At 47.2% G+C, this 15317-nt stretch overlaps 1 protein-coding gene across 3 annotated transcripts in view; it reads left to right on the top strand.

Moving 5' to 3' along the window:
- MED12L (mediator complex subunit 12L) overlaps window positions 1-15317 on the top strand; it is a 740921-nt gene that overhangs the window by 66464 nt on the left and 659140 nt on the right. For all 3 annotated transcript variants that reach the window (XM_077488157.1, XM_077488156.1, XM_077488155.1), the window contains exon 6: window positions 13349-13518. In XM_077488157.1, the coding sequence (XP_077344283.1) occupies window positions 13349-13518 (170 nt within the window). The remainder of the gene's footprint in view (window positions 1-13348; window positions 13519-15317) is intronic.

Raw genomic sequence — 15317 nt, 5'->3', positions numbered from 1 at the left:
ACTTGCTGCTGTCTGATGTTTGTAAGTTGGATGTTAGTAAGTAGGGGCCTGCCCTATATGCTCTGCAGAAATGGCGGAACAAGGTGTTGGTTTTGCCACAACATTGTGTAATGTACAGCCTTGAATTAAAAGACCTCTACGAAGTTGCATTCATCAATGTATATTTACTCAGAAAATCAATCTCCGTACAGAGGATCACGTCACTTCCTTTCCAAAGGGAAAGTGATGAAAGTGATGATATTACAATTTGTAACAGCGTTTTTATAAGAAAATTATAACATTACAGTCTATGTGTGGGAAAGAGTGAAAATAGAAAATACACAATACATTCCAGGATAATCTATTTCATATTTCACATGGTCATTTTCGCCATAACACAATAACAATTTTAAAGGTCATTCTGACTTTTTGGTAAGTTATGTTATCAACAGGTATTTTCCATGAAAACATTTGAACATCATTTCTGGGAATAATCTCATGTGAAGCAAATAACAAGTAATAACAATAACAATAACAAGTGAATGACAAGATATGTGTTGCAATATTGAGAATACCCAAGAAGAATTAAAAAACATCATATAAAGAAATACATTCTTATATTGAAGGGGAACTCTGGGTTATATACAGATATGTGTTACATATGTCTTCATATCTTGACAATTGTAAGCCCTGAAAGTGACTCTTGGTGGGCGCTGGAGCGCCCTGCTGTGAACGATTATATCAAGAATTGTAATTACATGCCATTGTTGAACAGTGGTAGAAAAATTGACCTTTGGTGGTTGTGGTGCTGGTGCCACAACACTATAAGTCCTCACCGTTACTCTCGGTGGGCACAGGAAGGGGCCCTCCTGTGAAATATTATATCAAGAATTGTAATTACATGTCCCTGTTAAACAGGGGCAGAAAAATTGGGCCTTAGGCACTGGTGCTGGTGCCATCACACTGCAACCTCTGCCATATACTCTAGTTTTATTGCAGGAATTAGCCCTGCTGCAAAGCATTGCATCAAAAATTGTACTTAAACGCCCCTGTTAAACAGGGGCAGAAAAATTGGGCCTTAGGCACTGGTGCCATCACACTGCAACCTCTGCCATATACTCTAGTTTTATTGCAGGAATTAGCCCTGCTGCAAAGCATTGCATCAAAAATTGTAATTAAACGCCCCTGTTAAATAGGGGCAGAAAAATTGGGCTGCTGGCATCACCCAGAACCAAAAATGTTCTTCCAACATATCAGCGGAGGAGGAAGAGGACAGACAATCAACATAACAGGACAGTCACTCAGCATCAGCATAGGCAGTCTTGAAGGGATGTGGTATTTCAAAAAAAATGATTCGGTTACATCAGCTTCAGGTGCTTGGTAGCTGTGGGTGATCCAAGACTGATTCATCTTGATGAAGGTCAGTCGATCAACTGATTCGGTGGACAGGCGCACCCTGTGATCGGTAACAAAGCCACCAGCAGCACTGAAGGTGCGTTCCGAAAGAACGCTAGATGCAGGACAGGCCAGTAGCTCAATTGCATACTGTGCAAGCTCTGGCCAGTGATCCATCCTCAAGACCCAGTAAGCCAGAGGATTTTCAGTGGGAAAGGTGTCCAAGTCTGACCTTGCCCCTAGGTATTCCTGCACCATGTAAATTAGACGCTGGCGATGGGTGCTGGAACCAATCATACCTTGGGGCTGCGGACTAAAAAATTGTCTGAAAGCATCAGTCAGACGGCCACCTTCTCCACCGCTCCTTCTGACTGATGCCTCAGCAACACGTTGTCCAGGACCAGGAGTTTGTGACCTCCCAGTCTCTGGGAACGCGTTGCACAGAGCTTTCTGCAAGGCCTCCCGGAGATGTCTCATCCTCTGCTCCCTCTGCGATGGCAAGATAAGGTCGGCAACCTTACCCTTGTACCGTGGATCAAGGAGAGTGGCCAGCCAGTAATGGTCCCTCTCCTTGATCCGAAGAATACGAGGATCCTTCCGCAGGCTTTGCAGGATCAGGGAGGCCCTGCAGCATAGGTTAGCTGAGGCATTCGGTCCGGAGTCCTCTGGGTCACTAAGGACAACATGATCTGCAGCTACCTCCTCCCAGCCACGTACAAGTCCACGTGTTTCTTGGGACTGTAAATCATCCCTATAAGACTGCTGCTGCTGATGCTGATGCTGAGTGCCAGCCTCCACCTCCATGCTGACACAATCATCCTCCTCCTCCTCTTCCTCCTCCTCACCCTCTTCCTGTGTGATGGCCTTGAGAGGCAAGGAAGTCCTCCTCTTCCTGCCTCTGTTCTGCCTCAAGTGCCCTGTCCATTATTCCACGCAGCGTATGCTCCAAGAGGTGGACAAGAGGTACAGTGTCACTGATGCATGCACTGTCACTGCTCACCATCCTTGTGGCCTCCTCAAACGGTGACAGGACAGTGCATGCATCCCTGATCATGCCCCACTGGCGTGGTGAGAAAAAACCAAGCTCCCCTGACCCTGTCCTGGTGCCGTAGTCGCACAGGTACTCATTGATGGCCCTCTGCTGCGTGTGCAGCCGCTGCAGCATGGCCAATGTTGAGTTCCATCTGGTGGGCATGTCACATATAAGGCGGTTCTTGGGCAGGTTCAACTCCTTTTGGAGCTCAGCCAGCCGAGCACAGGCATTAAATGATCGGCGGAAATGCACACAGACTTTCCTGGCCTGCTTCAGGACATCATGTAAGCCGGGGTACCTGCCCAAGAACCGCTGCACCACCAGGTTAAGGACGTGAGCTACACAGGGCACATGGGTCAGTTGTCCCTGTCGGAGGGCGGAGAGGAGGTTGGTGCCATTTTTGCAAACCACCATTCCTGGCTTAAGCTGGCGTGGCGTCAACCACCTCTCGGCCTGCCCCTGCAGAGCTGACAAAACATCCGCCCCAGTGTGGCTCCTGTCCCCCAAACAAACCAGCGCAAGCACGGCATGGCATCGTTTTGCCTGCGTACTTGCGTAGCCCCTGGAACGCCTTACGGAGCACCGCTGGTTCTGAGGACAGAGCACTGGAAGAGGCCATGGAGGAAGAAGAAGAGGAGGGGGTGGAGGAGAGAGGTGTGTCACAACCAATAGTAGCATTTTGGAGGCGTGGTGGCGGAACAACCTCCAACACTACTGCACCTTGTCCTGCATCCTTCCCAGCAGCCAGAAGAATGACCCAATGGGCCGTGAAAGACAGGTAACGTCCCTGTCCATGCCTGCTGGACCATGAGTCAGCGGTAATATGCACCTTACCGCTGACCGCCCTGTCCAGCGAGGCAAGGACATTGCCTTCCACATGCCGGTAGAGAGCCGGAATCGCCTTCCGTGAGAAAAAGTGGCGTTTGGGGACCTGCCACTGAGGAACCGCACATTATACAAACTCACGGAAGGGGGCCGAGTCTACCAACTGAAAAGGCAGCAGTTGAAGTGCTAGCAATTTAGCCAAGCTAGCATTCAACCGCTGGGCATGTGGATGGCTGGGAGTAAACTTCTTCCGCCGGTCCAGCAGCTGGGGCAGGGACATTTGCCTGCTATAATCGGATGCTAGTAACCAGGAGTTGTGCTTTGACTGCTTCTGCTTGACTGCTTCTGCTTGCAAGTGTTGTTTTTGGGGGTGTTTTATTTTCTCCCCTCCTTTATTTGATACATTTGCTAGCAGTTTTTAAAAGACCTTTTTTGCTGACACTTTTTAAACAGCATTTTTTTTTCTCCCTTCTTTCTTCCTGCCAAATTAGGGGAGGGGTTAATTGTTCACAGGTGTATAAAGGTAGTTATACAAACTCCCCCTTGAGCTTGCTCCCTGATTGTGGCTTGCATGTGGATTTTCTGAACATAAGTGGATTTTTTTGAACTAAAGTGGAGAGTTAATAACCAGGAGTCTCTAACCTCTATCCTACCTCCATCCTCCCCTCCATTTTAAAGATCCCACTGCAAGGGGCAACCAGACAGCTTTCCAGAAATGTCAGGCTGACAGCAAGCCAGATTCAGCGGAACCGGAGTGTTTAAAGGGGACAACCGCAGCCAGGTAAGCTCGCACCGCCACCCCCCCCCCCCCCCCCCCAGTGATTGTTCCAGGGACTCTGTCCGACCACCTACGGGGATCAGGAAGGAATTTTTGCCCCACTGGTGCATTGGCTGCTACTGTCAGGGGGTTTTTTGCCTTCCTCTGGAACAACCATAGGTTAGCATACCCCTACCTCCGGCCTCCTTTCCATTTTTTACGCTATCCTAGGACGACTATTCCAGATCACAGCCAGACTTTATTTCTAAGCGGAGACCTCCACCTTAAGTAAAGGCAGCTGGAACAGCCAGCAACCGAATACAACAACTCCTTCTGCATCCATATAGGCATCCCCTGATCAACTTGCGCGCTAATAGCCTCAAGCACGGCGGCAAGTCTGATACCTAGCACCACCTCAGGATCAATACCCTGATCAGGATCATCATCTTAGGCCCATAGTACCATCAACAGCATCCACAAACCATGTGCTACTTCAAATACTCAGCTGAAGTTCTGCACAGACTAAGGAACATCAACACCACATTGCCATCTTCCATACAAAAAATACTTCAAAGAGAACAACTATTAAAAACCGGACGACAACCAGCTCCCAACCACAAGAAGACATCTACTCGACCACTACAATTAGATTGCGCCTTGATTAACGCCAGGTCTGCAGTCAAACATAGACTGGAAGTACACGACTTCATCATCGAGAACAATGTAGACTGCCTCTTCATCACCGAAAGCTGGTTAACCTCTGACTGCAACACCATCCTCACCGAATTGGTGCCGGAAAACTACAGGATCCTAACCGAACACCGGATAGGGAAAAAAGGAGGAGGCCTAGCAGTGATCTTTAAAGGTCACCTGGATCTCACTAAACCATCATCTCAGAACCCAGTGTCTTTTATGGAAACCCTGACGCTACATTTTCAACCAACACCCCATGACACCACTCATATACTACTGTGCTACAGACCACCGGGACCAAAGTCCAATCTTCTTTCACCCCTCACGGAATCCTTTGCAATGCACACCCTAAAATTCAAAAATTTCCTGGCACTCGGAGATTTCAACCTTTGGGCAAACGAGCCTAAAGACCCCATTGCGACTGCCTGCATCAATCAACTAGAAGAACTGGGTCTCCAGCAACTGATAAAGACTCCCATGCATGGGTCAGGACACACCCTGGACCTCATTTTCAAACAGAACATCGACGTCAACATACTCGACAACATAACTCTGCCATGGACGGATCACCACGCCATCAAATTCAAAATCACTACCAACATCACCAACGCAAAACGGAAACCTGTAACAACGCACTGGACCAGATCGCATAAAAAACTGTACTCCGAAGCCTTCAAAACCACTCTGTCCAAAAAAATATCTACAATAACCTTAAACCACTCTACGGAGGAAACACTCAACTCCCTGAACAAGGCATTACTGCAATCAGCAGACTCGGTAGCACCAAAACGCAGGGCTCTCATCAGGAAGAAAAATGCTGGATGGTTTAATAGCTCCCTCTCCGTACTAAAGCAAGAACGCAGAAGAGCGGAAAGAACATGGAGAAGAAATCCCACCGAGGAAAACCTATTTAACTACAAAGGTCTGACAGAGAATTATCGGAAAGCAATCTTCAAAGCCAAAAAGGACCACTTCTCATATACAATCTCAACGGCCGCAAACCAACCACGGGAACTGTTTAAACTGGTTAATCAATCAATGAATCCGGTGTGCCTAGAACCCCCAGAAAGCGAATCCCAGGATTACTGTGACAAACTGTCGGATTTTTTCATCGATAAAGTCAAAACCATCAGGGAAACAATTTGTCAGAAGAAAACATCCAACCTCAGCCAGCAAATACATAAAGAGGATGTCCGCACCAACATACCGCAACCGCCAAAATTTTCACTATCCCCAATTACCGTAGGCACCGCAAAAAACATCATTAATAAACTGCGTGACAGTACCTCACCTATTGACATCATCCCCACAAAACTACTGAAAGAATGCTCCGACATCGTGGCTCCAACCATAACCCACCTCATAAACCGATCATTCCACGAAGGGATTGTTCCCAGCATCCTCAAACAAGGCATCGTCAAACCTCTACTCAAGAAACCAAACCTGGACCCTCAGGATCCAAACAACCGTAGGCCAATTACAAGCCTCCACACCATTTCTAAGATCATGGAGAAAGCTGTAGTACATCAGCTACAACTTCACCTGGATACTCACAAACTCCTGGACCCGCTGCAATCAGGCTTCCGCCCGGGTCATGGAACAGAAACAGCTCTCCTCAAGATTTGGGATGACGCCCTCGAAGCGGCAGATGACGGAGAGCCGTGTCTCCTCGTACTGCTAGACCTAAGTGCAGCGTTTGATACAGTAGATCACAATACTCTACTTGTCCGCCTCACAGAAGTAGCCGGAGTCCAAGACATAGATCTCCATTGGTTCGCGTCCTTCCTAGGAAATCGGTCACAGACAGTAAAACTAGGAAAATTCCTCTCCGAAACTCGGGCAGTCACCTGCGGAGTCCCTCAAGGCTCTCCGTTGTCACCCGTTTTCTTCAACATTTACATTCGCCCACTCCTTCAAATCATCAGATGCTCAGATCTCTGCTTCCACTCTTACGCTGACGACACGCAACTTTATTTCCGGATCAATGGAAAAAGAGATCACCAACAACAACTTGAAAACTGCCTCAAATCAATAGAGGACTGGATGACCACCAACTCCCTCCAGCTGAACCAATCAAAGACAGAGCTTCTTATCTTACACCAAAATCATAAGCCCGCAACCAAAACCTCCTGGTCTCCACCAACCGTCTTTGGGCAGACTATCTCCCCAAAGACCAAAGCGAAGAGTCTCGGGGTTATTTTAGACGCACAAATGTCAATGGATGCGCAAATAGGATCTGTAGTCAGTCAATCTCACCATCTGCTGCGCATGCTTCGCAGACTCATCCCTTTTATCCCAAAGAATGACAAAGCAGTGGTAGTTGGAACAATCATTAATTCACGACTGGACTACGCAAACTCGCTTTACATAGGATTACCACAATATCAACTTGCGCGATTACAACTGATCCAAAACACGGCGGCAAGGCTGATAACAGGAAAAAAACCCTGGGAATCCATTTCTTCTTCACTGAGGAGCTTACATTGGCTAACCGTAAAAAATCGGATCACGTTCAAGACCCTTTGCCTCACCCACAAATGCGTGCATAGAGAAGCTCCGCAATACCTAATGGAGAAAATAAATCATTACACACCAAACCGCAGTCTTCGATCAGCCAACAAAAACCTCCTCCTCGTGCCCAAAGCCCGGTATAAATCCAAGGGGGATCGGAGATTCGCTGTCCAAGGGCCTCGGCTATGGAATGCTCTACCAATCAACATCCGCCTGGAAGAAAATCACCTGGCTTTTAGGAAAAAACTCAAGACCTTCCTCTTTTAGCAGATGATCAAAGCTCGCCACAGCGCCTAGAGGCGATTCAGTTCGCATTGTGCGCTATATAAGTATTTCATTCATTCATTCATTCATGTGGATGTACCACTAGCAGAGTTCCCGGAAGCACTTGGCTGTGACACACCTAATTCTACACCTTCATTCCTCTCAGAGCAGGTTTCAGAGAGGACTGAAGGTCTAGTGGGGTTGGAGATGCCAGCTGATGAGGAGCAAGGAGAGGTCCGCTTTGTTCTTTGGTGTGGGTCTTTGAGGTTTGCTTGCCAACGAGCTGCATGGCAGGTCAACATATGTCTGGTCAAGCATGTGGTGCCCAAGCGGCTGATGTTTTGGCCACGTGAGATACGCTTGAGACATATGTTGCAAATAGCAGCGGTGCGATCTGATGCACTCGTCTCAAAAAAGGCCCACACCAAAGAACTTTTAGAATAACGCGCAGAGGAAGCGCTCTGTGCAGGCGGAGCTCTGCGGTGTGATTCAGTTGGTGTGCTGCCCCTAAGCTGACCCCCAGAGGGCATCCTGCCTCGTTGGACATGTGCCTCCTCCTCCTCCTCCTCCTCCTCCTCCCTCCTTCCAGGCACCCACGTGGAGTCAGTGCCCTCATCATCCCCTCCCTCTTCATCGCTGTAGCAAACCTGGCAGTATGCTGCAGCTTGTGGAACATGACTGCCAGATTGCTGTCCTTTTTGAGCATTCCCTCTCTCTGCGCTCACGCTACTGCCTTCCTCTAGCTGAGTGTCATCATCAGAGCCCACCAAACACTGGGCATCCTCCTGGAGCATGTACCCAACACTGTGCTCAAAGAGTTCAGGAGACTCCTCAGGAGGACGTGGTGGGTCTAGGGAAGGAGTCACTGATGATGACATTGAGAGGAGGGAAGACGATGTGTTGGCAGCTGCTTTGCTACTACCCTCAGACTGGGTGAGAGAGGATGAGGAGGATGAAGAGGGCTTGGTCATCCACTCTACCAAGTCGTTGGCATGTTGCGGTTCAACATGTCCAGCTGCAGAAAAGAAGGACAAGCATGTCCCATGGCCACGTGCTGATGACAATGCACCGCGTCCACGACCAGCACTGTTGTCTCTAGACACAGAGCCTGCTTGCCCTCTTTTATCGGCTCGCGCCTGTCTGCCTCTCCTTGCTGGCCTTCCAGACATGGTAATGGCCTGAAGGGAGTTGGGTAAAACAGTAGTTGGGTAATTTATATTGTGCTGGAGGCACACAACACCCACTAACTCCTGCAGATGCCTTTTTTATAGAACAGCAGAGATAAAGGGGTATATACAGATGTATACTGTGCTGTGCTGGAAGCACACACAACTTCCAATAACTCCTGCAGATGACAATTGGGCCCAAATAGAGAACAGCTATGTAGGTGGATTATAGCGGGATGTACTGGGTACAGAGCACGCAGACAGCACACTCTATCTCCTAACACTACTGACTGCAAGCTCTATTATTAAAGATGGACCACTAGCTATATAGGTGAGGTGAATATCACGGTGTATACTGCGTTCAGGGCACGCAGACAATAACCAGAAAACAGCAGAGATAAAGGGGTATATACAGATGTATACTGTGCTGTGCTGGAAGCACACACAACTTCCAATAACTCCTGCAGATGACAATTGGGCCCAAATAGAGAACAGCTATGTAGGTGGATTATAGCGGTATGTACTGGGTACAGAGCACGCAGACAGCACGCACTATCTCCTGACACTACTGACTGCAAGCGCTATTATTAAAGATGGACCACTAGCTATATAGGTGAGGTGAATATCACGGTGTATACTGCGGTCAGGGCACGTAGACAATAACCAGAAAACAGCAGAGTTAAAGGGGTATATACAGATGTATACTGTGCTGTGCTGGAAGCACACACAACTTCCAATAACTCCTGCAGATGACAATTGGGCCCAAATAGAGAACAGCTATGTAGGTGGATTATAGCGGTATGTACTGGGTACAGAGCACACAGACAGCACGCACTATCTCCTGACACTACTGACTGCAAGCGCTATTATTAAAGATGGACCACTAGCTATATAGGTGAGGTGAATATCACGATGTATACTGCGGTCAGGGCACGCAGACAATAACCAGAAAACAGCAGAGTTAAAGGGGTATATACAGATGTATACTGTGCTGTGCTGTGCTAGAAGCACACACAACTTCCAATAACTCCTGCAGATGGCAATTGGGCTCAAATAGAGAACAGCTATGTAGGTGGATTATAGTGGTATGTACTGGGTACAGAGCACGCAGACAGCACGCACTATCTCCTAACACTACTGACTGCAAGCTCTATTATTAAAGCTAGATCACTAGCTATATAGGTGAGGTGAATATAGTGGTGTATACTGCGGTCAGGGCACAGACAGTAACCACTACACAAGAGCAAGATAGGAAATCAGCCAAAAACGATTGGTGTGTAACTGTGTTGAAGGTACACAGAACACCCACTGCTTCAGATGCCAACACACTACACGAGGCCGCCTCAAAGGCGGCCTTATATAGTGTGGGGCGTGCACTACACAGCCTGAGCTATGATTGGCCACCGACAGGACGCCCGTGGCCAATCATGGCTCTCCTCGCTGCTGGCGCTGCGATTGGCCAAGCATGCGGGGTCACAGTGCATGCTTGGCCAATCATGAGCCAGCAATGCACTGCGCCATCGCAGTGCATTGTGGGCCACATGAATTTTGCCGCGAACGGCCCAAACGTTCGGAATTCGGCGAACGCCCGAACGACCAATGTTCGAGTCGAACGTACGTTCGACTCGAACACGAAGCTCATCCCTACTTGAGACATATGTTGCAAATGGCAGCGTCTCAAAAAAAGCCCACACCAAAGAAAATAATGCGCAGAGGCAGCACCCTGCACAGGCAGAGCTCTGCGGTGTGATTCAGTCGGTGTGCTGCCCCTAAGCTGGCCCCCGGAAGGCATCCTGCCTCATTGGAGATATGCCTCCTCCTCCTCCTCCTGTCTCCTATCAGGCACCCACGTGGAGTCAGTGACTTCATCATCCCCTCCCTCTTCATCACGGGAGCAAACCTGGCAGTATGTTGCAGCTGGTGGAACATGACTGCCAGATTGCTGTCCTTCTTGAGCATCCCCTCTCTCTGCGCTCATGCTACTGCCTTCCTCTAGATGAGTATCATCATCAGAGCCTACAAAACACTGGGCATCCTCCTGGAGCATGTACCCAACACTGTGCTCAAACAGTTTGGGGGACTCCTCAGGAGGAAATAGTGGGTCTAGGGAAGGAGTGACTGATGACATTTAGACGAGGGAAGAGGACATGTTGGCAGCTGCTTTGCTAGTACCCTGAGCCTGGGTGAGAGAGGATGAGGAGGATGAGGAGGGCTTGGTCATCCGCTCTACCAAGTCTTCGGCATGATGCAGCTCAACACGTCCAGCTGCCGAAAATAAGGACAAGCGTGCTGATGATGATGCACCGCGTCCACGACCAACACTGTTGTCTCTAGACACAGAGCCTGCTTGCCCTCTTTTATTGGCTCGTCACTGTCTGCCTCTCCTTGTTGGCCTTCCAGGCATAGTAATGGCCTGCGAGGAGATGGGAAACCCAGCAATTGGGTAGCTTTAGGTGCACACTGAGCCGATGACTCAGTACACTGACTGTAATTACTGCAGCTGCCGGCCTGTATTACAGAAACAGAACAACACCAGCAATAAGGGGTAGCTTCAGGTGTATACTGTGCAGGAGGCACACAACACTCACTTTAACTCCTGCAGATGCCTGTATTAGAGAACACCAGCAATAAAGGGTATCTTCAGGTGTATACTGTGCTGGAGGCACACAACACCCACTTTAACTCCTGCAGATGCCTGCATTACAGAACACCAATAATAAAGGGTAGCTTCAGGTGTATACTGTACTGGAGGCACACGACACCCACTTTAACTCCTGCAGATGCCTGTATTACAGAACACCAGTAATAAGGGGTATCTTCAGGTGTATATTTTGCTGGAGGCACACGACACCCAATTTAACTGCTGCAGATGCCTGTATTAGAGAACACCAGCAATAAAGGGTAGCTACAGGTGTATACTGTGCTGGAGGCACACAACACCCCATTTAACTGCTGCAGATTCACAAGAAAAGAACACACTGTCCCTGCCTATCCTGCTCTCTCACTGCACGCCTGAACACACTACACAAGGCCGCTGCGCTGGCGGCCTTATATAGTGTGGGGCGTGTACTAAACCCCCTGAGCTATAATTTGCCACAGGCATCCTGCCTGTGGCCAATTATGGCTCTCCTCGCTGCCGGCGCTGTGATTGGCCAAGCATGTGGGGTCATGAGGCAGCAATGCACTGCGATGGTGCAGTGCATTGTGGGCCGTTCGCGCCACACGAATATGGCACGAACGGCCCACAGAGTTCTGGCTTCGCCGAACGGGCAAACAACCAGTGTTCGAGTTAAACATTCGACTCGAACACCAAGCTCATCCCTACTCAAAAATCAGTGACAGTCTCCATAACCTCTCAAAGAGATGAAAAAGTGTTTCCGAACATCAACATAGCGCCATCCGCATATAGTATAATCTTTTCTTGAATTTCATAATTAAATTCTTTCAATATCATAATTGAAGCCTACAATATTGGGAATGGCTCAGTCGCTATGGTGACGAGCGAAGTCTGTTTTTTCACCAGTGTTCGTATACTGTGAAAGAACTTGTACATTCTGTATATAACTGTATTCCCCCCCCCCACACACACACCTGTATATATGTCAGCCACCCCCCCCCACACACACACACAAATGCACATGTATATATGTCAGCCACACCCCTCCCTTCACACACACCTGTATATATGTCAGCCACTCCCCCCCCCCCACACACACACCTGTATATATGTCAGCCCCCCCCCCCCCCACACACACACACACACACACCTGTATATATGTCAGCGCCTCCCCCACACACACACACACACCTGTATATATGTCAGCGCCCCCCCCCCCCACACACACACACACACCTGTATATATGTCAGCCACCCCTCCCACACACACACACACACACACACACCTGTATATATGTCAGCCCCCCCCCACACACACACACACACACACACACCTACACCTTTATATGTCAACGCCCCCCCCCCCCAAACACACACACACCTGTATATATGTCAGCCACCCACCCCACCCACACAGCTTTATATATGTCAGCCACCCCCCCCCCCACACACACACACACAGACACCTGTATATATGTCAGCCACCCCCCCCCCCCCCCCCACACACACACACACACACCTACACACCTGTATAAATGTCAGCCCCACATACACAAATCTGTGCACACACAAGCCTCTGGCCCCTCCCTGTACACAAACAGCCCCCCTCCCTTTCCCTCAAAGCCCCTACTTGTAACTTCCTACCTAGTCCCAGCTCATTTTTACAAAGCTTAAATGTTGCTGAGAAGCATTGTACAGGCAGATCACTGTCACACGAGGGGTGCACATGCACATAGTAGCCAGAGGTGGCAGTAAAGAGCTCAATGCCTGAGTCAGTGACACAGAACAGCAGAAAATGTGAAATTGTTTCTGTAATGCACAGCACGGATCCCCTTCACCCGTCCTGCCTTCATCTGGCCTGGGCATACCCCTCAGGCCCGGGGCGCCTTACAATTGTAACGGCTGTACCCCCCTCATGGTGGCCCAGCATGTTTGCATTCTTTTGAGTTCTGATAAGATGATATAGCCAGGTACAGTACACATGTATAGGCACGTCTAGGACAGTAAACACTGCAAAAATACCTCACATATATGATTACTGAATACATACCATGCGTTCCCTTTAAATTTTTGGATTGGCTCACGTGATTTCCTAATTCATTTTTCAGAATGGACTCAGATATTAACAAGGTATCTTCGTGAACAGTTGGTGAAGATAGCGGATTTTTACCACAAAAATTCCAGTCAGTGCAGCAGCTCAGTGGTTGTGACACAAGATGTGGAGCAGGCATTGAGACAGTGGGAGTACAATGAGAAATTGGCATTTTACATGTTTCAGGTGAGTGCTCATGGCTTTTACTGCTCAGCTTTTACTTTTTTTGATGTCAAACAGTATTAATGGTACTTTCCAACCTGTTGTAATGTGCATTGGTGGCAAGATCAGTGGAAGAGCACCAAAGCTCTTTCAGGGTGCATTCACACCTGAGCGATTATCTGCTTGAAGCTTGAGGCTACATTCACACCTGAGCGCTTTCAGCTCATAGAACGCCAGAAAAACGCCTGAAAAGCACCTGAAAAATGCCCAACAAGCAAAATCCCATTCATTTCAATTGCACCTGTGTGCAAATAAACGTTATGTCCCCTGAAGCAAAACGCCTGAAAAACGCTGTAAGCTCAAAAAAGAACATGAGCTTCTTTGGGGCAGATTGCAGGCGTTTTTCTGCCTTTTACATTGGTGACCTGAACAAAATCATGGCAAAAACGCAGTAAAATCGTGGTAAAAATGCACAACTGTATAATACTCAGGTGTGAATGCAACCTGAAGCTCAAAAATGCTGGAGGAGAAAAAAATCAGTTGTTCTCTAAGGAGATAGTTCATATCTCCACTCCATGTCGCCTGAAGCCAAATGCCTGAAGCTTAAACTGGGGCTTTTTTTGTCACTTAAATTGGGCAGATTTGGGTGTTTTTTGGCGTGTTTTTATTCTCATAAAAATGAACGCCATTTGCAAGTTTTTGTGCGTTTTGCACTTTTTTGTGCGATTTTCTGCTCAAATGAAAAACGTAAAAAAAACTAAATAGTAATAATATATGCATAAAAAATGTAAAATAAAAAAATACCCAAATAACTAAAAATCATCCCAAATAAGTGAAATAAATTAATAATATGTAATATAGAGAAATAAATAATGAACCTCTAACCTTAAAAAACATTAAATATATCTCTGTTGTTGTTATCATTATTATTATTATTAATAATAATAAACACTTGAAGAAAAAAAAAACATGAATAATTTTATTTTGTGTTAGGATTAGGGTATTAGGGCGTTTAGTTATAAAATTAATACATTTATTAAAAATAAATAAATAAAATAATAATAAATAACCCAAACTCCTGATCCTAACCCTAACCTAAACTGAACTCAAACCCCTTACCCTAATGAAAAAACATTATAATAAATGAATACTAATAAAAGAAGAAATAAAAGCTAATGGAAAAGCAAAAAAAAAGCTGAAACAGCTAGCAACAAATGATGCAACGGTTAATAATATGGAAAATGGAAGGGGCATTCCCTCTATAATGCCTCCTACTCCCAGATACGCTCAATTTTTTTTTATAGGTGATGGACACTCTCTCGCCATTCTTCCCTTTTAATGGGGTTTTGTGCTACAGGATTTTTTTTCAATTAAGCTGTAGCAGCTCCATAGCAAGTTAAACTTTCATGTAAGAGTTGAAAGGTGTAGGAGACGGACCTCCATAGCTTTAATACCAATTGAAGAAAAAAATGGTAAGGTAGAGGATGAAGGCAAGGAAGAGGGTGGTATTTATGGAAAAGCTGACAAAAGGAATTGGAAGAGATAGCACCTTCTTTCAATACTAATAGTTTACGTTCAGGTCAACCCAGTCAAGAATATGCTTTCAAGGTGGTTTGTTTTGTAATATAGCTCAATGTCAGGTAAAGCCACTCCACCATGCTCTTTTGGCCTGGTAAGACCTGATATCTAAGCCTAGGTTTTCTATTTCATCAGATATACATTATATTACCAAAAGTATTGGGACACCTGCCTTTACACACACATGAACTTTAAGGGCATCCCAGTCTTAGTCCGTAGGGTTCAATATTGAGTTGGCCCACCTT

The sequence above is a fragment of the Lithobates pipiens genome, unplaced genomic scaffold (assembly GCF_037356315.1).
Source record: "Lithobates pipiens isolate NorthernLeopardFrog02 unplaced genomic scaffold, aLitPip1_a1.2 Scaffold_18, whole genome shotgun sequence".
Classification (NCBI taxonomy): Eukaryota; Metazoa; Chordata; class Amphibia; order Anura; family Ranidae; genus Lithobates; species Lithobates pipiens.
Note: the sequence above shows the minus strand (reverse complement) of the source record. Positions and strands in the feature narration are given on the sequence as shown.